Source organism: Zosterops lateralis (assembly GCF_965231275.1).
Source record: "Zosterops lateralis genome assembly, chromosome: 6".
Lineage (NCBI taxonomy): Eukaryota > Metazoa > Chordata > Aves > Passeriformes > Zosteropidae > Zosterops > Zosterops lateralis.
The window spans coordinates 50,633,431-50,659,170 of record NC_139761.1 but is presented as its reverse complement, the minus strand read 5'-3'; the positions used below and the strand labels follow the sequence as shown (position 1 = coordinate 50,659,170).

Here is a 25,740-nt window from a genome sequence, read left to right as displayed (position 1 = left end):
TTAATTTGATAAAGAATAGGGATATATATGACATACATTTAATATACTGGTTATAGTGCAAAAGCACAGAAAAATTGATTTCAGCTTACTCTTCCAGCAAACATGTGCAGGGTTTTGTATTTCCAGAAAGAAGTCTAAAACTACATTTGGAAGATGTAAAATGGGCTCCAAAAATTTCAGAAACTTATGGCCTTTCTCTGTGTTCTGTTTACTTGTGTCTTTTGTAGGCATTGTTCCAGTGATCCATCCTCTTTGAGGATTATAACTTATTTTTTACTTATAACTTTTTCTCTCCCCAGTGTATCTCATGAAGTGTTTTAGCATTATTGTTCTTTGCACTTTGTAAACACAATGCTCTTCACAATGACACTTGAGCTGAGATTTTCTTAGAATTGCTTACAAAGACAGGTTGCAAAGAAAACCAAAGCTATGGGGGAGCTTGTGCCCCTGTGGAATCATAGAATGGCTTGAACTGGTAGGAACCTTTAAGTTGATCTAGTTCCAACCCCCTGAACAGGGAGGGACACGTTCCACTAGGCCAGGTTGCTCAAAGCTCCATCAGGCCTGGCTTTGAACATTGCAGGGATGGGGCATGCACAGCTTCTCTGGGAGCCTGTTCTAGCACCTCACCACCTTCCCAGTAAAGAATTTTTTTCCCAATATATAATCTAAACCTCTCAGTTTGAAGCCATTCCCTTTATCCTGTCATGCTCACATGGAGGCCCTGTAAGAAGCCAGGCAAAACCTTTTGCACTTTTCATATGCTTCTCTCTACCTGTTTCATACTCTGAAGTATTTGCCTTTGGCAAATATGATCACCTCAGCATTAAATGAATCAGGAAAGAGGAAATGGATATGCCGGAGCACGCATAATATTTCACAACTGTGATACAGGAACTGTACCTGCTTCCTGCAGGTATATTAACCTTAGTTTTATTTGAACCTCTAAAGAGCTTCCAATCACTCTTGCCCCCAGAATAAAACTGTGCTACTTCTCAATTTAGGTCCTTCAGTAATCTATAACTAGAAGTGAGTTTAGTTTTGTATCTCTAAGAGCATCTTTGCTGAAAACAGCCCATTAACAGCTCTGTGTACATCCCTGCAGCTCGTTAGGGCAGAGTTTTCTGCTTCAATCAGATAAATGTGGCACAGATGAGCTTATTTACTACAGTTGTATAAGAGAAGATGTGTTAGGATTTCAGGCATTCTTTTATGTCAGAAATAGAAAAACTTTTGCTAATAGGCAGCAAAATGCTGTGCTATCTGCCTTAATGCTACTCTACAAGCTTTTTTCTCTGATTGTTTGGAAGCTGAAAGCTCAGAATGCTGTCACTGTTAGGCACCTGTGTAAGGGGTAACCAAGTGGTTCACTGACCCACTTGTAAAAAAGTCATGAAAGGGATATCCTAACCAATGGTAGAGTGACACAAATTATTCAGCATGACCTAGAGCATTCCTTTGGGAACATCCTCTTCAGTTTTCAGGGAATATAAAGTTAGAAAGTTGAATGAATTTTGTATGCCTTTGTAAGGAGACTATTTCTCAACAGCTTAAGGGTCTGCAAATTAAATAAAAGGGAAATAAGGTTTCTAGGATTGGTTATCAAGGTATTGCATTTGTTTTTTCCAGAGCTGAAGCTGCAGAACAAGTTAACTGGAGTTCTGAGTACAGTTGGCTGAGAAATGGTTCTTCTGTTTAAATAGTTGTGATTGAAATGTTTTTTTTTTTTTTTACCTCTGCACAAAGATGTTTCTTGTTCCAATTAATAATTTGAAACCAGCAGAGGAAGATCGCCCACTGAGGGCTTCTATCTGTAAGAACGTCCCTTTAAGTGGGGACTTGAGTGAAGTTCACTATAAATGTTCTAATATTGTTTTGGATAATAGGCATATGTGTATTGATAGGCAAATTTTTCCAGCAGAACTTATTGCATGAGACAAATGTTAGAACAGCAAATATCTAGCAAATGAAATAGGAAGTCAAAAATGTGTTAAAAACACAACTTAATGATTTGAATGAGGATATATATGGCCAGATACTAACCCACAGGCATCCATGTATACATATTTGTGCATCCTAAATTGGGACTTCAAATTAAGTCTGATACATAAAAACTGATCTGATTAAAAAAAAAAAAAATAGAGAAAGAGAGAAGCAATGAAATTTCTCAGAAAACAGCCAGCCACTTAAAGATCTGATGTATTAAACAGTGTTTTGGTATGTGATTTATGGTCTCATGCATCTGGTAGTTACTTTTTTCTGTGAAGTATCATGACTTTTGATTTCAGCTGCGTGTGTATGGACACAGATAACATAATGCCTTCATTTTTATGTGCCCTGCCATGGTTTCACTCCTTCTATCATCAGCTATCCTTCCAGGCATCTGTGAAGTACAGGAGAATCTAGTCCCAGTAAGGTTATACTTGGTGCAAAATCCAACCATGTATTTAATAGATCAGGGATGTTGGATACAAAGGTGATGTTTCACGAATAGAGAAAGAGAATAGTCTCATCCCTCTCCAGTCTCATGGAACCAGTGACACTTTTGTCATTTTGTCTCAATATTGCTCTTCCAAACCTCACTATGAGGCTTTGACCTGAATAATGCAGTCTGGAATATCTCAGGCCCTCGAAACTTCTAAGTTCATGTCAGATGTCTGTGGGGTTGCAGTGGTGAAAAAAAGGTGGGAAGGGAAAAAACATAAGCACATAACTTTGGTTGTCAGTACACATATGGCAAAATACAGACAGAAAATATTTAATGATGTTTTCACTTATCCAGTTGGAGTATGTTTGCAGCAGGTAGCATTGATTCCCCTCCACCCCTGCATCCCACATAGAGAACTGAATGTAACTTTAAAGTGTGAAATTGTAGTGAATGCCTCTTGTTTTGCTCATACTTTCTTTATAGTTTTCAATGCATGTTTTTTTTTTTTGATCAGCCTTAAATAAGTTCATTGGTATTTCTTTCCTGCTCTCCACTGGAAATGGGTAGTCTTTGCCTTCAGCATACAGCAGTAGTGAGAGGCAGGAAATCAGAGACATCTTATTTGCTTTGAGGAACAGAGGTACCTATCAGTGCCTTTTGTGTGAGAGCGTCTACTCAAATTATTAATTTCTGCAGTATATTAAAGAGGAATGCTGAATCTTTCCCCAGGTAGGAATTGCATAATTGGATCTTGTCATTCTGAATTCAGAAGGAAGGTTCAGCTGCTTTTCTTTTAGTTGGATAATGTCCAGTCTAAGAATGAATTTAGTGAAATAAAAATTTTGAGCAAGAGAGACTGTCCTAGGGTGACTTTACGATGCTTGTATCCCTAGTTGTCTATTCTGTTTATGTTGGATATTGTGTTTTGTACCTTTGAGAGTGGTTCTGAGAGCAAGGAGGGGGAAGAAGAGGCACGTTGTTTGTTTGCATGAAGTGCTCTCACTCCTCTGCATTCTGCTCCTGGACTGTGCTGTCTTCAGCACAGACAGACAGCAGGACAGAGATCTCCTTTGCTTTTGAGTGAGTTTTTAACTAGCTGAGGCAGAGAAGTTTCCTGGACTGTTTTTTTCTTTTTTCTTGGAACTGTTTAAACCTGCTTTGAATTGAAAACCCAGCAGAGCACCCGGAGCTCAGGCCTGCAGCCCACTGGGACCTGGACCTCAGCATTTTCCCGTGCTGGAGGGACTGATGAGAGACTGGGAAGGCTGAGCTACACCCACAGCAAGGATTTTCTCTATTTTGCCTTCTCTCCTCAAAACAGCAAGAGGTTTTATTGTTTCATATTATTCATTCTTTATGCTTGTGGGCACTTTGTTAAATAAATAGTTTTTTCTACTTTTCTCTAAGAAGATTTTTTTTCCTGGACCAGTTAGGGGAGGAGCTATTTGGGTTTGCTTCCCAGAGGGGACCCCATTTGGAGCTTTCCTCCCAAATTTGCCCTAAACCAAGACAGGGGCACTAGAGAGAGAAACTACATTTCCCTCCAACTTAGAGATGGCCCAAAATACACAGTGCTAAGCCTGTAAGATGTTTTTAATTTAGTATTTGGGTTTCAGGACATTGTTTGAGTCCTTCCAGGAATAGGTGTCAGGTGAGAAGTGGAATCCAAATTACACGTTTTTGCTTGCAATCAATGTGCCAAGTTAGTGCTGAAATTGCTGCCTGAATTTTTTGTATTAGTGGTACCTACAGAAAAGTACATCTTGCTTGACAATTGAAGCTTGAGAAGCTGTTGAGCAGGTGCTTTGAAAATTTTATGAAGTGATGAAAAGCCTTTAATAAAGGTAAATTGATTTATCCCTGCACTCTGGATAACAGTAGAACATAGAAATCACACAGAAAACTGGATCTACTGTTTTGCTTCTCTATACAGTGAAGTCAGTTATCTTGTTTTCTGTTTACTTGATGGCAGTAGATAAGGATTTTTAATCAGACAAATACAGAGCTTTTTTCTTTCCTATGAAGATCTTATTCATAATACAGGGTGTAAAAGGGAAACTGAAAGAGAATATTCAGTGAATAAGTAACTTTATTTTGTGTGTGTTTCACACATGTATTTTCCATTTGTGAGGAAATTCTGTAATCTCACAGTAATTTGTATGAAATAAATCCCTTTAGCTAAAGTTGATGACAACAACAGACTTAACATGATATAATATTTCCTTGCTTCCATTTCTGATATATATTCAAATCCAATTTGCTTGATGTGCTGTTAGGTACCATAAGGGATTATAAGAGGACAAAAACCTAGTTCCACTCATCCTTTAATTGTTTTTTTTTTTAATGTAAAATACTGTACTCCCATAAAACATCCATTTATTCATATTTGGTGCCAGAGACCAATTCATTGAACCTGGGATGTATTATTGCAAAACAACAGTGTTCACTATACTTCTACACTCTGTTAGCTGTTTTCCAGGTTCTTTGATGGCCACTAAGCATTTATTATTGCTAAATAAATAATTAAGGAGGGATAATTTGCCCTTTTTTTTTTTTTTTTTTTTTTTGGGAAAACATCATTGTTCTGTTTTTAATGCACTGCAGAATTTGGATCCTGCATGCCCTTATGAATCATGGATAGCTCATTTGAGCCAGAGATTCACTGACAATGATCCAAACCCTGCTCTTGCTAAATGAAGAGGAATAAATAGATATTCTGCTTCATTCTACTCACAAAGAAGGGGGAAAAAGAAGGAGTCTTTATTCTGTGTTTTCTTTTTGTCATAATTTGTAATATTCTCTCAGCCTGTGTAAAAGCCACTTGGTGCTATCCTCAGGGGTTTGAAATTCTTTTCACTTGTTCCCTTATGAAGGTGGAGATTGACACCTGTGCACTGGGGCTCTTGTCAGCCAGATTTGCTCCCTCCCTTGCTCCTCTTTTACACCTGAAATTATGAGTTGCTGTGAACAGCAGTGAGGTGAAAAGTTCTCACTAATGAATTATTTTCCAGGATTGAACAAACTGTGGGATTCCTAACACACTCATCTTTTGCCAGGAAACCAAGCTATGTTTGTTTCTTCACCTCATTCAGTCTTGTGAAGGACCCTCCTGAACTCTTGTCTATTTCAGGTCTTGGAATCCAATTGCTTTGGATTTTATGTTTTAATGAGAGTGTTCTAGTTCAGGCATTCTTCACACTTCAGCTGTTGCCCATCATTGAAAAGCAACTCTGCAGTAGTAAAAATAACCATCCATTTCCTTTTTGCCTTTCCTATTTGACCCTGAGAACTCTTCTCAGGATTTCTTGGAAAAACTTTAGTTTTTTGCCTTTCTCCACTATTATGTTACAGTAGCATCTGGAAGCTCCAATCAAGATGAGAACACTCTGTGCAATGCTCAGTGCAAAACCAAGGAAGTGTTACTTAGGCTGAGCAGAGAAGGGAGTTTAGCAGGAGGTAATAAAATTTCTCAGAATATTAGTGGAAAGGCAAAGAGTGGAGCTCAACTTTGGAAATTTCTGCTTGAATCTATCCATTAGATTGCTCTTTTGCTCCGAGTAACGTTTATTGTGGCTGGAAAGCTACACAAGTTTTAAGAAATTCAGCAAATAAAAGTCTGGCTGTGTACAGCTTCCCATCATGTCTGGATAGATAAGTAGGGCAAAAAGGGGAAAATATTGTATTTTTCTTTCTGATAAGAAATAAAGCACACAGCTTACAACCTTAACCAAGAGTTACTCAGAAAAAAATCATGGGAAGGGCATATTATGTTACTGAACCTGTGTGCTCAGTCCAGACCCATGAAAAAAAGAGATTTGCCTGGGTGCCTCAGTCTGTTGGGTGGTGGTTCTTCCACCATTCTGGCCATCTTGGTACAATACTCATTGCTTATGCACATTCCACATAACATGTGTTGTATTTGTTCTTAAAAAATGAATTCTGTGAAGAGCATTGCATATGGAATGGAAAGAAACCATAGTTGGAAATAATCCTATCAAGGTCTCCTTTGTTTAAACAGATGTACAACGTACACCATGCCTGGATAGTGTTTCCTTGCATCCCACAGAGTACCCTCCAAACCCTGGAAGTTCAAAGCATTCCCTATGCATTCAAATGTCCATTTATATATTCAAGGAGTGAAATCCTTAACTCCAAAGGGTAGGAAAATCTATTGATACCAGTGAAGTGAGTATTTCCTACAATTCCTTCCTAAAATTGTATGTTTTTGAGATTTAATGTTCAGTTTAGAAATGGTTTTTCACCATTGTTTAAGTCAGCTTAAATATATGTAAGCTTTTTTTATTATTTACTCTTATCTTTCTTGCCAGCATTGGATACCAGTATAAGACTTCATTCTAAACAAACAACTGTCTGCATTATTGCTGGAGGAAAGAGTGCTAAACTGCTTTTCCCCCGCCTTCCAGTCAAAATATCTATAGCCTCTCTCTGAGCCGTGTTCCTCTAAGTTCCCATCTGTTTAGCATAGTAAAGTTGTGTGGCACATCCACAGTGTTGTTTTCCAGACACAGTCTCTATTTCTATGGAGTTTGTAGTTTGGCCTGTAATAGTAATGCACAATACAAGGAAATTGCCAGAGTCAAAAGATAAAATGGAGTTGTTTGGTTGCAAGCAAACAATTCTGATAAGTTTATTCTTTTGCTTTAATCTGTTTTATTTTGTTAATGGAACTCTAGGACTTATAACAATTGATATAAAATAGAGGAAATTCTTAATACATTAAAGCACAAAGTTTTTGTTAGTGGACCAAAATAATTTCAAAGGTAGAAGAACCAGTCTCCTTGTAACAAAACAAAGATTTTCTACAGTTCTGTCCCTGTGGATGTGAATGCCCCTATCAGCACGAAGTGTTGCCAGGGAAGGCCACTCCTTTCCACGCTTTCCTCTGGAATACTGCATCAGCCTCTTCTTCTCCACTGTGCTGACAAATGACTTCCTGCAAATGCTACTCCCAGAGACTTAACATCATGATGGTAGCCAAGAAAAGGACTTTGTGTATGCACTGTCGGATCTGTTGGATCTTTCTCTCCAATGCCAATGTAGGTCTCGTCAGAGCCTCCTGCTTTGCTTCCAGGTCTGCAATTTCCTTCTTCAGGCGTGAGTAGAGCAGCCGTAGGCTTGCCTCCTGCTCCTTCAACCTCTGAAGGATTTCTTCCCCTTTTTCCTTCTCATGAACAATTCCCTTCTCATCAGAGGAGAAATTCAGCTGCTTGATGTCAACAGCAGCCAGCAGCAAAAGGAGCACCAAGAAGATTCCCAAAGCCATGGTGGATCCTTCCTTGAAAGAGAAAGAAAGGTGGAATGACCTTCAGATTCTCAAGAAGAAAAAGAAGCTTCACACTGAAATAAAGTTTTCACATCCTTTCTAGCCCTGAAAAGTGCTGGAGGCCAGAGGTGCTCCTCAGCGTGTGCCTGTTGGTGCAAGTTCCAAACTCAGCTGCCCAAAGAGGCTCCATCAGCACATGATGAAGGCGAAGGTGAGGAAAGTGTGACACACAGGGAGGCAAAACAGAAATGGCCATGTTTGAGGAGAGAGAAGTCTGGAATTTTAGATGGAAGAGGAAACAAAGTCCCCCAAGCAGGAGGAGGAGAGGAGGGGCCTAACAAGCTGTTTGCAGGCTGATGAGGTAGAGTTCCCCAGCTGCTCAGCCAGACCTTGGGGTGGCTCAGGGCAGGCCTCTTCTGGGGAGCAAGGAACCATGAAGTGCTGTGAAGGAACTGGTGCCATAGAACTCACGCACTATCACTTGTTCACGTGAGTTTCAAATCTCAAAAGAGAGAGTCTATCAGTTTGGCTGAACCTGAGGGGCTGGAAGAGGGTCACTTACCAGCAGTGCCTCTGAGCAGTGTATACAGCTGTGCTGCAGCACCTCCCTCTGACACCAACCGTCTCTTGTTGCCTTGGAGACACTCCTAGGACGGTTGGGTTCCAGGGTCATGGAATCTTAGAGTCCCGGGCTCATGGAGTCCTAGAGTTACTGAATCCTGGAATCCTAGGAAACCATAGATTCTGGTGCTGATTTTTTAACTTTGAGATGATGCTAAGCCATCAGGTTCCCAAGAACGTTCTCCATTAATTGTATTTTCTGCCAATTGCTCGTCTGTTCTCAATTCCAATGTAGGATTATGTTGTTCTTAAAATTCTTTACCCTTGATTCTTTCCCTTGGGAAAGTTACTATAAACATCGTCAAAAGAATCATGAGTGCCACACACCCGAGCCTCGTCCAAAGTCCACTGAAGCCAGAGGGAGAATTTAATTTCAATTTTAAGGAGTGTTGGACCTGTATTTCTTCATCCCATTGTAACATAGTTCGCATTTACTGCTTATGTTACAATGCTCAGGTATCCACGATTATCACCCAGAAGTTGATGCCATACTACATTTCGGCTGTTCCACAGAAATATGCTTTATAGCAAGGTGGCTCAGAATTCTTATTTTCAGTTGAAAAATACTGGACTATCTTGTGAAAACATTTTAACCTCAAATGTTTTATAATAAAGCACAATGCCACCATGAGCAAAGCATGATGGAAAAAGTGATAGTATTGGTTTTTAGAGGTGGCTTAAAATGCAGATACGGTGTGAGTTTGGCTTTTTGTGTTGGTTGTAATTACTGAACCTGCTTTGTTTCCATTTAAACCTTCGGTTCGCCTGGCTTTGTTAGAGTCAGCACCTGCACAAAGGAAAATGAAATGCAGCCAGGAACACTAACCACCTAGTTTGAACTCTCTAAAGGGAATGGAAAGAGAAGGACGTGTGTCTGAGATAGAAGCAAACCACAATATACAAAAGGCAGGAAAATTATTCTATATAGGCTGCTGAACTTACTAAAAAAATCTTGTAGTGACTCCAAGTGTAGAATAGTATAATAAAATGTTTGTATCTAAGAAGTGAGAAAGGGTACAATAAGATTTAATTGGAAAGGAAAAGGAAGACCTTCTAGTAAGAAGTAGTTAAAGGTTTGGAATAAAACAGGAAATGAGATGCCAATACATGAACCTGCCACAGATGCATAGTAATGAATAATCTATCATTCTCTAGGGCAAACAAAATTACTTTATCACTTTCCCTCTGAACACAGGAAGATCAGATGGTATTTACTATTAAATACATAAAGCTAGTGAATGACAAAGGGTACTTTTGAAAGTAGGGAATTAGAAGTGGACTTCAAGTATTGAAGAAAAGAGGGGAGTAATTGAAACCTCAATATTATGAATTTGGGGGTTGGGAACTGGAAAGTCTGCAACAACCTGTAGTTTATTCTATGGGAAAAAAAATAGGAGGAGGACCTGCATATGCTGGTTAATTGAGACGACAGTGACTGCCTTGCCAGTAAGATGTGATGATGAAAGCAGGAAGCTCAGAAAAGAGATTTCTGGTGAAGATAAGGTTGTACTAATATCATTCAAAATTACTGTTAGACTTTGTTTTCTATCAAGCATGATAATCAAGCCTTTCAGCAAAAAATTAGTTTTATAGGAACTGCAAATCTACTCAAAGCAGGGGTCTGGAAAGGACATAGTTTCATAAAAGGAATCTGAAGAATTTTGCTTGTCAAGTCTTGCAAATTAGAAGCTGGGAACATGTGTTTGCTTTCTAGAAATGCATTCAAAGATAAAAAATCTGATTTAAAGGAAAAATGAAACCAAATGGGAACTAACTTGCTTTTAAGAAATTCAAATTTTAAAAAAGAAACTTCCAACCAAACTTCCACTGTGATTCTAGAATAGCCATTTAATAGCATGTATTTGAGCCTTCTAAATTATTTCAGAGTGATTTTTAAGCCATTTATGAACAAATTGTCTGATCTGGTTGCTTCTAGTATCAGACATGTAGGTTTGATGGCATAAGATTTCCTTTTCCATCTTCTGACTTCTACAGAAATACAGAAACCTGTGCACAGATATTGAATTTGTTTGATTGGAAACTGCTTTCTTATTTTGTTGAGACCACCTAAAGTATTTTTCCCAACTCATTCCAGTATTTGTGACGCTGTGTTGCTACTTTATAGTCTTTTAAATTTGTCTGTTGAAGGGTCGATATTCTGATGGGAGTCTTAGGAAAGCCAACATCAGGCTGTCCTTTTCTCACCTTTTTTTGATGGTTTTAGCTGGAGCTGCAGTGTAATAGATGTGAACAAGGGTCTCCAAATTCCTCTAGTCTCCTGAGTGATACTGATCTCATAGCTCCCTGTAAAATGCTTGTTGCTCCCTTCATTAAGTAATCCAAGCTTTACTTAATCAGTAGGGTTAGGACCCTAAATGAGTAAATAGTAGAAGGTGAAAGGCTAATGCTGCTGCTCATAATGCATGTCATAACTCCTCTGAATAAGGCACAGAGAGCTGTAGTGTTTGTTATTAAACTACAAATTAAGGCAGATTTGGAGGAAGAAAAAAACAATGTTCAATGAGGCACTAGTGCTATTTTCATGGACTCATGTTAGTCTCCAAATTAGTCATTGCTTGTGATTGTGTCTGAGCACTTTCACTGCCTGTGGCCCCAAATTATGTCCAGTGTTGTTTTTCTCCTTTTCCCTTTCATTTCTAGTTCTCCCTCCCTGCAGGTGTCTCTCTGTTGCAGCATATTGTTCTTCTAAGGCCGTGAGGAATATTGTCCCCTTCAATTCCAAGTGTAGCCTGAGTGTTGGGAGGCAGTGAGCCAGGATGAGCTCTCTTGAGCACATTCTCTCCTGTTGCTGGCCTTGCTCACTTTTCTCCTTCATAATGCAGGAAACATGCCCTGTTATCTATGGCAGTGAGAACTATGTGTGTACTCAGGAATCTGCAATTTAAATGTGTGCTGAAGGCAACATCCCTTCAAGATTATCAACCTTCTTCAGTCACCATGTTAGATCTTAAACTCCTGGAAGAATCTGTAAGGAAGTTCTGAGTAGTTTTGTCATGCAGTGTTCCATGAGGCATATTCCTCTTTGGGCTAAATGAAGTCAAAAGTCACAGATTCTGTCATTGTGCACGAATCTCTCAGCTCTGCTATCTCATCTCTCAGGAAAACTATGTCTGTTGCACGTTTTTGCAAGGCCCAGGCTGTCATTTGCAAAGAGATTGAGTTTGTACACTGGAGAACAATTTGTTATAAATCATTAGGTAATATGCTGAACAAAAGAACCAATATCCTTCTTAGAGCTGGATCAGCAGATTATTTTTTTGTCCCATCCCTCATGTCCAAATTTTAGAGTGGCTAACATTGCCTGTTTCTAAGTCTGGTGGATTCCTTAAGTTGGATCAAAGATCATTAATTCTCATTTGAGCCCATAACAGTTTGTTAAATATGAATATGCCAATATCACAGGCTTCAACAAACTTAATGATTTTGAAAACTTTCCTTGGTTTACTATCTTATAACAACACTGGAAATGCAATAATATTCACTGTTGTATGAATTAATGATACTACACAAATATAAATTCAACAGACATATTTTGGTTGGTAATCACTGTGACAATATTGGCATGCTCCTTGTTCAGCTTTGCCTGAAAAAAGGCCAATTAACAGCCTTATAATGTCATTAACTTTCTGCTAGTGGGGCTTTTTTGCATTTTCCTCCTTTCTCTCAGGAAATGATATTCTTTTACTGTGGTCTTTAACATCTGTGAACACAGTGGCTTGTGTGTTTGTCAAGATAACTACTGTTTTAGCAATTTAATGTGCTAGGCAGGAAGTAAAACTCCTCAAAAAGAGCTTGAGCAGTGCCTCGGTATCCCTTCACCTGATGGAGTTTGTGTAGGACTGGACCTACTTAAACTATTCCCACCTACAGAAAATTAGTATGTGATAAATTTAAGATAAACTTTACAAAAACTGATCAGCAAACTCAGCCTGTGATTTTACAGGGTGACTTCCTTAAGTTCTGCAGTGTGCCAGCAATTCTGGGCTGGTATAATATTTCAAATATTTTTAGAGGGCAACTTGCAGTGAGGATTTCTCAGAAAAACTTAAAGATCTAGGAGAACACTGGTGCAGCATTTAGCACTAAATTATTTATACTGCCTTTTAGAGAGGCCTGATGAAACAACTGTTAAGTTCACACATCATACCTTATATATTACAAGTGATTACTGTGTTTTTACTTTCCTTAGAGACTATTCTACAATGGTAATCTTTGAGTGATTCTTCATTATCTGCTACTAATTTGGGGAAGTTGTTAGACTTTGGTAACTGTAACAATTGAGTAATCATTGAGGCAAATTAAAGTAACCATTTCAACATAGCTTGGTGTAACTATTTTAAAACCTAGAAACTAGGTTTTATCCACATGTTCTAAAGTTTAAATAATTAGTACTAAAGTGACCTTTTTTCACAGTGAAGTTGGATTGCTAGTGTTCCATTGGAAAAGAAGTTGGCAAAATTAGGAAGAAAAAAAAAGAATATCCTGCATACCATCTGGCTGTACTTTTATCTTGCTGCATCAAGTACAAAACCTAAATATTTGTAGGATTCTATTACCTTAGGAATGATCTACACAGTAAGTGCACTCACTTAGAAAACAGGAATCTGATTCTTATCTACCTTAAAGCCACTCTGTGTTTTTTTTAAGCTATCATTCCAGTTAGCTCTTCAATTTTTTTGCCAAAATCAGTGCAAATACAATATCATGTATCTACAGGGCTCTGTTATGTGATTAATATAATGTAAAGTAATTGAAGATAAATGAACACTGTCTCTATGGATCTTCACTCTCTCCTTCCACTGAGAGTTGAGTTCTGCTGGCCATTGTATTGATGTGGAAATTGGCCCTGGCTCTATTGCATACCCATGAATAATTCTGAAAAGATGAATTAGAAAAAAATTAGATATTATTTATGTTGAAAGAGGGAGCTAAATTCATTCAATAAGTTGTTTGTTGCCAATTAATTACCTTCCACTAATCAGAATAATAAATTTGCACACAGTTGTAAGATTTGGCATAGACTTTCACCATAGGCTTATCTGGAAGCAGTACTTAATGGTATCATTAGGATTGGTAATAAATCTGTCATATTAGGTGAAAATGGATAAAAAGGCTAAGAAGCCTTGAAAACATAATCTGACTGAGCAGAAGGCTTTGCACTTTATAAATATGACCACTGGAATTATTCACATGAATTGATCAACTCTGACTTCAACACAATGTTATAAAACATGAAACTTTTGCATTTAGTGAAACTCAGTGCTAAATTATTGGAGGTGTAACTCTTTTTCATGGTAACATTTGCAATTTAAAACAGAAGAAGTGTATGTGCTTTGAGCTGAAAATTTTAAACAAATGATCTAGTCATTAACTCTTGACTTTTGTATTCATGTAACAGCAACTTGAGAGATATCAATTATTTTGATATCAATCCACCTAGTCTATCAAAAAAATTTTGATTTGTTAGTTAACAAACTACTTAAGAGATGAGAGAAAAAAAAAAAGCTGGTAAGAGAACTTTGAATATCATTTGTCTCTTCTTAGATATTTAAAATAGGAGTATTTTTTAAATGTCTTTACCCAGAATGAAATTTACCTGCAATGTGTTATGTAGTGCAGAAACATCTATATTAAATGAGGTCTAAACATCTTTTGAAGTAACACACTTCTAACAGGCTGTTGCTCTAAGGTGGCTTCAGCTAGTGACACCAGAGGATTTTTTCAAAATTACACACTTTTTGAAAGACTATATTTTTTGGCAAGCACACTAGAATTCAGAGTATTCAAATTGCTTGTTATTTAAGTTCAGTTGAGTGCTCTTGAAAACTCTGTCAAATACTTTACAACCTCAATTAAAACAAAATGACTTTTAAGAAATGTTGGAGACTTTCTCTTGAATCTTCTTTTTTGCACTGAATTATTTTTACAACTGTTTTTACATTAAATGCTGCTTTTATAATCTAGCGTCTAGATAAATTGCTTTTTTGTCAATATGCCACGGCCTACTAAATTCAGTAATTTTAACTTGTGGGAAACTACTATCCATCTGTAAATCTATACATCTTCCTTTCAAGAAGGAAACCCTAAAGGCACAGGAGCAGGCTCTGCCATGTGCCAGAAGATGAGCCAGCAGGGGAGGAGACTGGCCTGGTTGAACAGAAAGCCTTGGCTGGAATTCGGAAAAAAAAGCCAAGTTTATCACCTTTGGGAGAAAGAGAGAGCTACTTGTGAGAGCTACAAGGATGCCATGGGCTTAGGCGGGGAGAAAATTACAAGGGCTAAAGGCCAACCAGAATTAATCTGGCTACTGATGTAAAAAACAATAACAATTATTTCTATAAATGAATCGGTAACAAAAAGGAGGCTAATGAAGACCTCCCTCTTTATTGGATATGGGGGGAAAACATGGTGACAGAGGATAAGAAAAAGCTCTGGGTATCCAATGCCTTCTTGCCTCAGACTTTAATAGTAAGGCCAGCTGTTCTATAGCTTCTCAGCCCCTGAGATGAAAGACAGGGCCAGGGAACAGAATGAAGCCCCCATATTCCAAGGAGGAATGATCACAAAAGTCTATGGCATGGATGAGATCTACCAGAGGATACTGAGGGTCCTGGTAGAACTGGGGCATTTTCCATCCTTTACCAGCACACCCCTCTGCCTGGAGAGATCCCAGGTGACTGCTCTTTAGCCAATGTGACACCTGTCTTCCAGAAGAGCCAGAAGGTGCATCCAGGGAGCTACAGGCCTGTGTGGCTGACCTCAGAGCCAGGGAAGGTGATGGAGCAGGTCATCCTGGGTGCCATCATGCAGCACATCCTGGACAACCAGGGGCTCAGGCAGGGGTTCAGGAAAGGCAGGTCCTGCTTGACCAACCTGACCTTCTCTGCCAAGGTGACCCACTTAGGGGATGAGGGAAAGGCTGTAGCTGTTGTCTGTCTGCCTGGACTGCAGCCAAGACCTTGAAAGTGTTTCCCACAGCATTCTGCTGGAGAAACTGGCTGCTCATGGCTTGGATGGATATTGTGGCCAGCAGGACCAGGGCAGGGATTGTCCCTGTGCTGGGCACTGCTAAGGCCATACCTCTAGTACTGTGCCCAGTTCTGGGCCCCTCACTGCAAGGAGGACCTTGAGGGGCTGGAGGGAGTCCAAAAAAGAGTAATGGAGCTGGGGAAGGGTCTGGAGCACAAGTCTGATGAGGAGCAGCTGTGAGGGAGCTAGGGATGTTCTGTCTGGAGAGAAGGAGTCTGAGGAGGAACATCTCTTTTTATTACTGCAGAAAGAAGGATGAAGCAAGGTCAGGGCTGACTCTTCTCCCAAATAACCAGTGATAGGACAAGAAGAAATGGCCCCCAAGTAACCCAGAGGAGGTTTAGATTGAAAATTAGGGAAAATTTGTTCACTGGAAGTGTTGTCAAGTGCTGGAATGGACTCTCCATGGAAGTGCTTGAGTCACCATCCCTGGAGGTATTTAAAAGCTGTGCAGAAGTGGCACTTAAGGGCAGGGTTAAGTGGTGGACCTGACAGTGCTGGGTTAATGGTTGGACCTGATGGTACTACAAGTATTTTCCAACCTAAATGATTCTATGATTCTATAAACATCAGGATCTGAGCCAGTTAACCAGATACTTTTGCTAAATTAGAGAGAATTGTGGGAAATCACACAAGTAAGGTCTCAAGTAAGATTTTGTTTGAGCAAACCTTATTCAAGGTATTTAATGACCCAAAAAATAGTTGTAAAAGCAGGACAATACAAGACTGAGAAATGCTAGAAAAAATTATGTGTTAATGAACATAAAATAGTACATGTGAAGGAGGGAGGTAAAGGGAACTGAAGCACAATTTCTTTCTTCACATGTATAATGAACTCTACATTGTATATTATCACTCATGGAAAAGATTCTAAAATCAAAATAAGTGTATTTTCGGAAAGGTAAAAATAATACCGCTCTCTGGAAAACACTTTAGTAAAAAGAAAAATTAAGAATTGTTGGAGAATAGGAGCTGTGCAGAAAATATGTTTCAAATATATAAATTTTCCTGAATCTTGTTTATTTTGTTCTGTTTTACCCATCACATCTTGGAACATAGGGAAACTGGAAAAAGCGTTTTGAAAAAGTGGGAAGAGTAAGTGAATGATCAGAGAGGTGGAATACTGTCTATAAGGGGTCAGACTAGATAGACTGAGTTTCTATACCATGAAAATAAAATAACCTAAAAAAGATGGGGTAGAGGAAACAAAATAACGAATTGTATGAAGAGGGTGAATACAGAACCACCATTTCATTTATAGTGTCTCTTAGAATGTAGCAACTAAAGTGTTTATGTTCATATCTCCAGGCAGCAAGTTTAAAATAAACAATAAGAAACACTTTTTCATACAAAAAAATAAACAATGTGAGACATTGCCACTAGATGCTGCAAAGGCCAAAAGTTTAACTGAGTTCAAAAAGGAATTAATGGCTACTTTTGTTTCATGAATTGTAAAAAACATCCTACTCAGACACTACTGCTGGCTGAGGAAGTTCCTAAACCACTAATTGCCAGAAGATGGGAAGGAGGGGTTGCTCTGCTTTTGCCACACTTCTTATAATCTTTCCTTATGCATCTCCTAATGGGCATGTTGGGACCAGGATAATGGGCTCAACAGAGTTTGTTTGTTTTTGGTTTTTTTTTTTTGTCTGAACCATTATGGTTGTTTTTATTTTGTAGGCGTAGATTTTTTTTTTCAGTAATGGGGAGACAAAATGGATATTTCCAACATTTCCAATGTTTTTTGAGTTCAGTAAATGCCATCTGGAATATGATTCTTAAGAGCTAATTAGGGATGATCAGACTTTTTTGCTTTCCTCATTTTAATATGTAAAAAATGAGTCTACAAATTCATCTGCAGAACGCTTAAGAAGATTTTCCCTGAATAAAGTGAGATTTGGATGAAGGTGAATCATTTATGTATTTCATTTGAGTGATAATGATGTCCATCTAATTTAAAGGACAATGTGTCAGATGAGCTGACATATTAAGCAGGGGGAGTTTTCTGTCATCCTGTAGAAGGAGATGAATGGTTTCACTTTTTGCTCTTGTTGTCAATTAAGGTATACTAAGTTTCAGTGAAAAAATATCCTACATTCTACAGTTGTACTTCTGGCAATTAGTAGGAACAGACACAAACAAGGAGAGTTTCTTTAACAGCTATGCTTTTTTTTTTTCCCTTATACAATACTTATTAACTTTTTTCTCTCCTTAGAGTGAAGAATGACTTTTGGGACTAAAGGAAATATGAATTACATTTTTTTGTTTGTTTGTTTGCTTTTTGGTTTTATTCCTCTCTAACTTTCTATTCTAGTTTTTTGTCTATGTGAATTTATAATGTAAAAGTTTATTTCTACTTACTAAACAGAGATTTAATTAATTATCACAGTGCACTTTGGAAATGAAAGATACATTACTCTGTGTCAAATGAGTTTATCCTGTTCTGCATGCAAACTATGCACATCGTTATAAATCATGGTCTCAAACTTCTAAAGTTGTTGTTTTTGTTTATTAGGAAACCTTGCTTCAGATCCAAAAAGGCAATAAGGAGACTAAACATAGCAAGAAGAAAGTGGGCCTCAATCGATCATGAAATACAATTACACAATATTCAGAGCTGAGTGAAATAAAGACTTTAAATAGCAGTAGCCTGTAAAGTTTGAAATTAAAAGTAGTTTCATCATATATTGTGAAAAGGGAGATTGGATCAATGAAACTGATCTCTTGTATCTTGTTTGCTGTCAATTTACATGAAATGATATTTGAGGTGAGCCTCCTTTTCCTGTGTATGTAAATATGTTTTGTTTATTTATGGAATATTACTGGAGTGGTCTGGCAGGAGATTCTTGAGTTCAGCTGGTGCTCACTGTATAAATGGAAGCACAAGAATTGAAAAGGCTTCCACCTGGTCCTCCTTAGCTTAGCTAATGTAATTGCAGATTTTCTTCTAGCAGTAAAGCTATATAAATATATGTTATATAAATATAACAGCACAGAATGTTACTGCTGTGTTGCTGAGTTGCAATAAATCAGTATCTGAATTAAGAGAATAGAGACTATGATAGAGACTATGAACTTTTTGTCCTTTCTGGTTTAGCATCATAAAAATCTGCACATTTATCCAGAAGCTAGTCAACAATCCATTACACTGTTAGACTAGCTGTAGGATACCAATAGAAATTCAAGAAAAATTGTTAAATCCATTTTCTCTTACTTTCACTTAATCTAATTTCTTCTTTACCTTCCATCTTCAATTATTTGGAAACCTTTAGTTTGGTTGGGATGAGAATTAAGGTATTTTTATTTTAAGTAGCTGGGCACCTTATTAAAAAAAGTAGGCATCTTTATCTAGGACTATGAAATATGGGGCCCCTCAAAAAGATGAACTCAGAATCAGTTCAACTTCTACTTCTGTCTCAGGTACCACGTTTTACTGGCTGGAAGGTGCAAGGGCACAAAATGCAGGCTCACTGCCCTTCTGTCAGGGTGCACTTGTCAAGGAACTTTTCAGCCCTACTGGTTTACACCATATTTGTTGTAGTGTAAAAAATGCGCTTTGGAATTCAGTGTGCAAATTGGACAGAAAACAACGAGAAATAAGGGGGAAGATAAAGGTCTGGTCAGGAAGCAGAATCCAGCTGAAGTTTAAAGGATTATGACATGGAACAAAGATATTGCTGGCAGTATTGCTCACTATCTTGGTTTGCCTGTGTAAGTTTGGAAGGGCTTTGGAGAGATGTTGCAAGGTAAAATCTTATGTTAAGCACTTGATAGGTCAAGTGTCTAGAAAAACCTGACAGTCTCATAAAGAACAAGCAAACACATTTGTAGCTTTGCTCCTTCTCCACATTAAACTCTGAATGTACAAGAAGCTTTTCCCCAAAAAATATACTCTAAACTTCTGTTTACTTATTTATAATTGCTGCTGATTTTTCAGATATAATTTCATAGCAGGATATGTGATGTAAAATTGATTAGAAATCCAGAACCTGGTTTTGGAATAAAGAGATAAACGTGTCACTGTGTTATTGCAAGCAAATTGTTTGTTCAATTATTTGCCTTTGGTCAATCCATTGTAACCTAGTATTGAGTGCAACTGTATGGTGTTGCTGGTGGTTATTCCAAGGTTGTTTTGCTTTATCTCATTCTTCCCTCTCCTTCTCTGCCTTTCAGCATGCACCTGATCCAGGTGGACTCTGTTCAGAGATGGATGGAAGACCTGAAGCTGATGACAGACTGTGAGTGTATGTGCATTCTCCAGTCCAAGCCCATCAGCATTGAGAAGGAGGAACAAAATGAACTCATCCTTTCCTCGCAGTACAGCACTTGTGATAACCTGCAGCTTCTGCTAAAGAGAGCTTGGATCATAAGCACAGAGCTGACCAGGATTGCTCAGAAGCTGGAGAAGAACAGGTGGCAGAGGGTCCACAGCATGACGGTGAGAGTCAATTGCCATGTGCGCTCCATGATAAACGAGTACAACACCTTCTCCGGGAGCTCCTCAGAAGAAATGCACCAGGTGAGAAGATGCCTTAGCTGATGTCATATTTCTCTCACTTTCTGAATTTTTATTTTGTTGTAATAATTAAAACTTGCTTTAAATAATCTGTAAGAAATACTTGCATATCCCCTAAGACTTTCAGCAATGGAAATAATTCTTGACTTACTCCAGACCCTATTTTATCATAAACTATTCTAAATGTTAATCATGTCGACAAATTGCATTGAAAAAATATTTTGCTTTTGAGGACTACAGCACTAAAGTATTTTGGCACCCATCTGTGAGTTCCTTTGCATTTAAAATGTAGAAAATTCTAATTTTTTTTTGTTAACCTCAGTTTTATCTCTGTCTGTTTTATTCAGAAAAGTAGATGAAGGGTGTTCATATGAAATATTATGTTTTGAGAGGGTTTTTGATTAACAAAGAAGGATTTATTTTTGTAAAGCAGTTGTGTGTATGGCTATGACTTTAAAACCACTTCTCTTGCTCTCTCCACAGCTTGAAAAACTTTTAGTAGACAAGTGTTCAGAATTTACAGCATTTACAGAAAGGTAACTTAAATTTTGTAATTTAAGTATTAATTTTGCTCTTTTATTTTGTTGTTGAACTTCTAATGAGAAGCACAATCCATAGGCACCCTCAATTGTTTGACCTAGACTGCTGTAACTCTGCAAAGCTTTCTAAATGTTAATTTCTGGTGGATGAATTTAGTTGCTTTTACCTAAACTGCATCCTAATGAAATGGGATCTGCTGTTGCACAAAGAGTCTGACATAGACATCAAGGGAGAAAGTCTGGCTGTGACAGACATCAGTGATGAAGTTCGCTTTTAGTTCTGTGGAGTCAGGATTTCAGCTGGTGTGAAAACTTGGCTTTTGAGACTCATACTAAGTGTTCCTGTATGAACATATCCATGCATTGTAATTCAAACCAAAAAAATAAATACACATGTAGGTGTAAATACACCTGCAAATACACATTCCTTTAAATTGTAATTGTAGGTTTACTCATCTCCCTGCAATCTGGAATGCTGAGAATGGATAATAAAAATCTCTGTAATTCTTTTCATGCTATTTCCACTCTCTAACACAAGTTACCCATTTCCCCCAGCACAGTTCAATCATTCTTTTTTGGTTTATTTTAAACATTGTGCAAGTCATTCTGTGTGGGGATATCATCAGGGAAAAAACACCATCTAATTATTAGGAAATAACTTTTTTTTGGAGCACTATTGCTTTTTGCCAAACCCACACAGCTCACATTTGTGTTTTATATTCTACTATGAGACACATTGATTTAATAATGAGATCCAATCTCAAAGTTTCTGCCCCAAATCAGCCCTCTCTCTGCTTGTCTTTTTGACAAAAAAATTTATAACGGTGGCTGACAGACATGTAAAGCTGAAAAGGTGACCTGTGTGCAGGTAGAGAGGCTGATCACCAAAACTATATCTTCCATTACAGTGGCCTGCCTGGGTGGAAGATGTTTTGACAATACAAATGAGTGCATTTCTGTGAGGAATTATTCATTATTTTATTTGAATTGTATAAAGTTTTCCATCTTTTTTTTCATTTCTTCAATTACAGCCAAACATCACTAGTTACAGGGTAACTGTACTAACTCTATAAAGGTGTCCTATGTATCTTTCTGTATAAAGGGCCAAATTTTATTTTTGATTATGCTGTTTGAACTCATCTGGACACATTTCTTTCTTCATCTTTATCCTGCTATCATTAAACTATGCCAAAGAAGGTAAAGAAGTGGAAATTACTGAAGGCCCTTCATTGCTCATGAAAGATGGGTAGATATGCACAGCTGCAGTTGAAATGCAGGCGTCCAAGAGTTTGTAAGAGGAAAAGAGCAGTGTTGAACTGTATAAACACACAGCATCTGCAGCAAAATTTGGCCTGCAGTCTGTGAGGTAAATTGTGATCCCAAAATTATTCAGTAGTGTCTGCTGTTATCCTTTCATGGTGTATTTACTCTGTGTAGACAAAGCTTTAATTAAAGTCTGGAATGATGCTAATGACACAAAGTCCTTGTGAACAGCTGAATTCCAGTTACATCCTGGGATTAACATGGGCCTGACCTCTGACAATCAGGTCTGTTGCATCTTTTTTTTGTTAATCCCTTTCCCATCTCTTTCTTTTCAGGTGCTTACAGACTGAAGATGAAGAGATACTGAAGTCCATGAAATCTTGTGTTAATGAAACACTCACGACTGTTGCCCAGTATTTTGGCCAGTTGATAGAGCTGGTTTTAACACAAGAGGCACAGGTTAGTTTATAGCAAAAAAAAATCGCAGACCAAAAAGGTCTTCCAAAATTATTGAATCTTGAGGGCAAGTATCCATTAAGGATCTAAGGCTGGATTGGATGGGACTTCTGAGAAACCTGATCTAGTAGGTGTCTCTGCTCCAGGTGGGAGATGGCAACTAGATGATTTTAGAGGCTCCTTCCAACCCAAGCACTTCTATAATTCTGTGATTAAGAGGAGAATTAGAATTAGAGCACGCAATTTTCAACGAATTTATGATCAGTAATTCAAATATGTTACAATGAGGTTTAGGTATTTGTATTCTCAAATTCTCCATTAACCTCAAATCCCAAACAAAATGATCTTTTGACTCACCATGTTACTTATTTTTCCTGATGTCTCTTTCTTGCAAGGCATCTAAATGATGACTTCTGATTGTCTCTTCCAGCCTTACCCATTCAGTGATTGTGATTCTGTGAAATACACTGAGTAATTACTCTGAGGCTGCAAATGCATTAATTTTTTTCCATTAGATCGTTATTGAAATAATAGCAACTTGCAAATCTAGCCAACCTATCTGGACCTCCTTTCCTCCCCTCTCCTTTTGCGTGCTCTAGTCTTTTTCACATATAAAAGCCTCAAATATAATTCTGCCCCAAAAAATTGTCCATGTTTTAGAGGTGGTGTTATGGTGAAATTTTGTGTTGTGGCAGCAGAAAAAGAAGAAAGGAGAAGCTTAGTGAACACAAATAGTGAAAAAGCATTTATTACAGTGACAAAACAAAATTAATGCACGCTATTGGTTAAACTCTAACATACCCTGATGTGTTAAGATGGCAAAAAAAAAAAAAAGGTGGTTTCAGAAACATCCCTTCTAGTTTTAAAGGGTTTTTACTAGGAGGTTGAGAAAATCCCAAATATATTTGCAGAATTACAGTCAAACTAACAAACTACTTCCTAATGCTCTGTGGTTGAGATTTATGAGAACTACATTAAATATATGGGTTGAAGTGTGTAAATAACTTTGCATATTTCAAATTCAGTGAGTAGGTTACCATTGTTTAGATGTTTATTCTTTTCAGTCTGAAGAACAGTTCTTCACTGCTGATATTTCTGCCTTTGGGCATCTTGGCACCTGAAATCCTACTCCCTTTTTCTTTTAGGGGAGTGGAATTACTGACTCCACATCATCTTGTGTGTATTTTTGTGGCTGAAGGACTTGGATTAGAACTCATTAATAAAAACAATGTTATGAACAGTTTTCTGAGCCATTCAGTCAGGCAATGTGCCCACTTCTGCCATAAAAACACATTGTCTGGGAGTAGTTTGCAGCTCTGAAGCAGACTAAGTATCTGTGTGAGAGATTTCAGCTTAAATTGTATACAGAGCTTTTTTTTTCTAATCCGTGCATACGAATTTCACTTAGGATAGGTTCATGTCAAATTTGAACTCTTAAGCTATGCCTTTTATGGAGTATTTTTCTAATGCAATATTATGGAGCATTTTTCTAATGCTAAAGACGGAAGAATAGAGCCTCTTAAAGGCAAGGTAATTGAATTTTGTATAAATAACAGTGTAAAATGTAGGATACTTCCTTGGATCTCTTTCAAAGTTGGGTAAAATACAAAAATGTTTACCTTCCTCCTCCTAGGAAATAAAATTAATTATTCTAGTGATTCTACGTATTTTTTCAGAAATATAAAATGAAATAGACTTCATGTACTTTTCACAGCTGTGTGTCTCTAAAGCTGCAATGACACAAGATAATAATTTAGAAAGATTAAAAATATTTAATCTATCTCATTCATTGGATAAATAAACTGTATTTCTTTATAAGAATATCTATTTGTCAGTGACGTTTTGACTGAGGGCAGTGATGAACCCAGAGCCTTAGAAGTTAATGTAAGAAAGGGTGTAGCAATATTCCTTATAAATAAAGCGGAAATCTTGTATCACCATGTGATTCAGCTTCTATACTAACTAAATTAGGTGCCCTCTGAAAATTCTGGTTTAATCCCAGACGAAACACATAAATAGTTGAAGAGTTCCATACTGAACGGTCTCACACCATTGCCTTACCCTGTTAATATTTATTTTTAAACACCACTATCCCTGGTTGCATCTACTCAAATGCAATGATCAATGTGCATTGTCAGTCTGACTCCTGCAGGATTTTTGTCCTGTGTCCCCCAGAACCTGCTGAGGCAGATAGAGCTCTCGGGCAGTCTGTACGTCACGGAGTCGGCCATCGGCAGTTTGTTCAGCCTTGCCCAGGAGGGTGCTCACCTCTGCCGCATCATAGCCAAGGTAAGGGATGCACGGAGCAATCCAAAGCAAGATAACAACATGAGAAACCTATTTCACTAAAGAGCAACAAAATTTACTCAGAGAAAATACTTTTTTTCTCTTCTCATGATGCTTTTTCAAGTCTTACTCTATGGAGTTTACCACCACAACTGTCATGTTAGATATTTTTTTTTTTTTTTTTTTTTTCTAAAGAGGACCACATCCCCCCAATCTTTAATTTAATAAAGCCCAATACCTGTGCAAGCATCTTCAGTAGGATGGTCAACTCCAACAGGCTTCTCAGCATTACTTCAGTTGCAGTTGTCTTTGTGCCATCTGAGGTAATATCACTCCGTAATTTTGGGAACTTTTTAGTGTCTCTGTCTCTCCTGATAGTACCTTTTAAATACCAGCCGTGTAAAAGGAGAGAAACTTTACAGTAGGCCATGGTTGTGGCAGGCTGTGCAGAAAAACAGCAAGAGCTCTTCAGCTGTGTGTATCAGAGATATTATTAAAGATGCAAATTTAGAAATAGTTTGCATTTGTTATTATCCTTTTACAAAAGACTGATCATTGCAGTTGCAGTTACTTTTTTCAATGTGTGAGTAGTTGGTGCTAACTTTTGGTATAAATGAGTCATTCTGTCAAGATCCATGACACTGGAAATCCCTGCAGAGTTTGCACCTTTGAGGACACTTGGATCTTGAAAATGTGAGAAGGTGGGACATGGTGTCCTGTTGAGGATAGGATAATCAGGGCATGCAGAAGGAGGAAAACCTCCCTCCCCCAGCTACTGCTTGTGGAGTGCTGTGCCAGTTCCTTATTCTACTCAGAGGCAGGTTAGACAGCAGCATTTAATTACTTCTATGTGCCTTTAGATGGATATTTACACCATAAAAGGTACTCCTCTGTTCTGAAGGCTGAGAACGAGCCAGACTCAGAAACCTGTAGTGGATTCTGTCAACAGCCTGAGAGGTTTGGTTTTTTCTAAATTGGTATTTGAGCTCCACTCAGTGGTACCCAAAAACAATGTTAAAATGTTGATTATTGAAGAAGTGCAGAATTAACAAATTAAAGAAAATTGATATCGGGCTTTTTATGATTTTACGACTTCCGTAACAGTTTAATTTAGCAGAAGTGAAGTCTGACCTTTCATAAATCACTAAGCTAATATATTGCTAAAACCTGGGTGTGTCACAGGTTTACAGCTGAGGAAATGCATTCCTTTATGCAAAGACCCCTAAATGGTGTTTGGCTGCCAAACTACAGCCATGATTACATCACCTCTCCTGTGTCTCTGTCTGCCCTGTGCACT

At 37.9% G+C, this 25,740-nt stretch overlaps 1 protein-coding gene across 1 annotated transcript in view; it reads left to right on the top strand.

Moving 5' to 3' along the window:
* The window catches only part of INSC (INSC spindle orientation adaptor protein), a gene marked incomplete at its 3' end in the record, with an annotated part of 126,389 nt that overhangs the window by 51,346 nt on the left and 49,303 nt on the right, over positions 1–25,740 (top strand). Inside the window, exons 3-6 of the mRNA XM_083864222.1 lie at positions 19,557–19,902; positions 20,383–20,435; positions 22,037–22,160; positions 24,333–24,446. Coding sequence (XP_083720348.1) covers positions 19,557–19,902; positions 20,383–20,435; positions 22,037–22,160; positions 24,333–24,446 — 637 coding nt within the window. The remainder of the gene's footprint in view (positions 1–19,556; positions 19,903–20,382; positions 20,436–22,036; positions 22,161–24,332; positions 24,447–25,740) is intronic.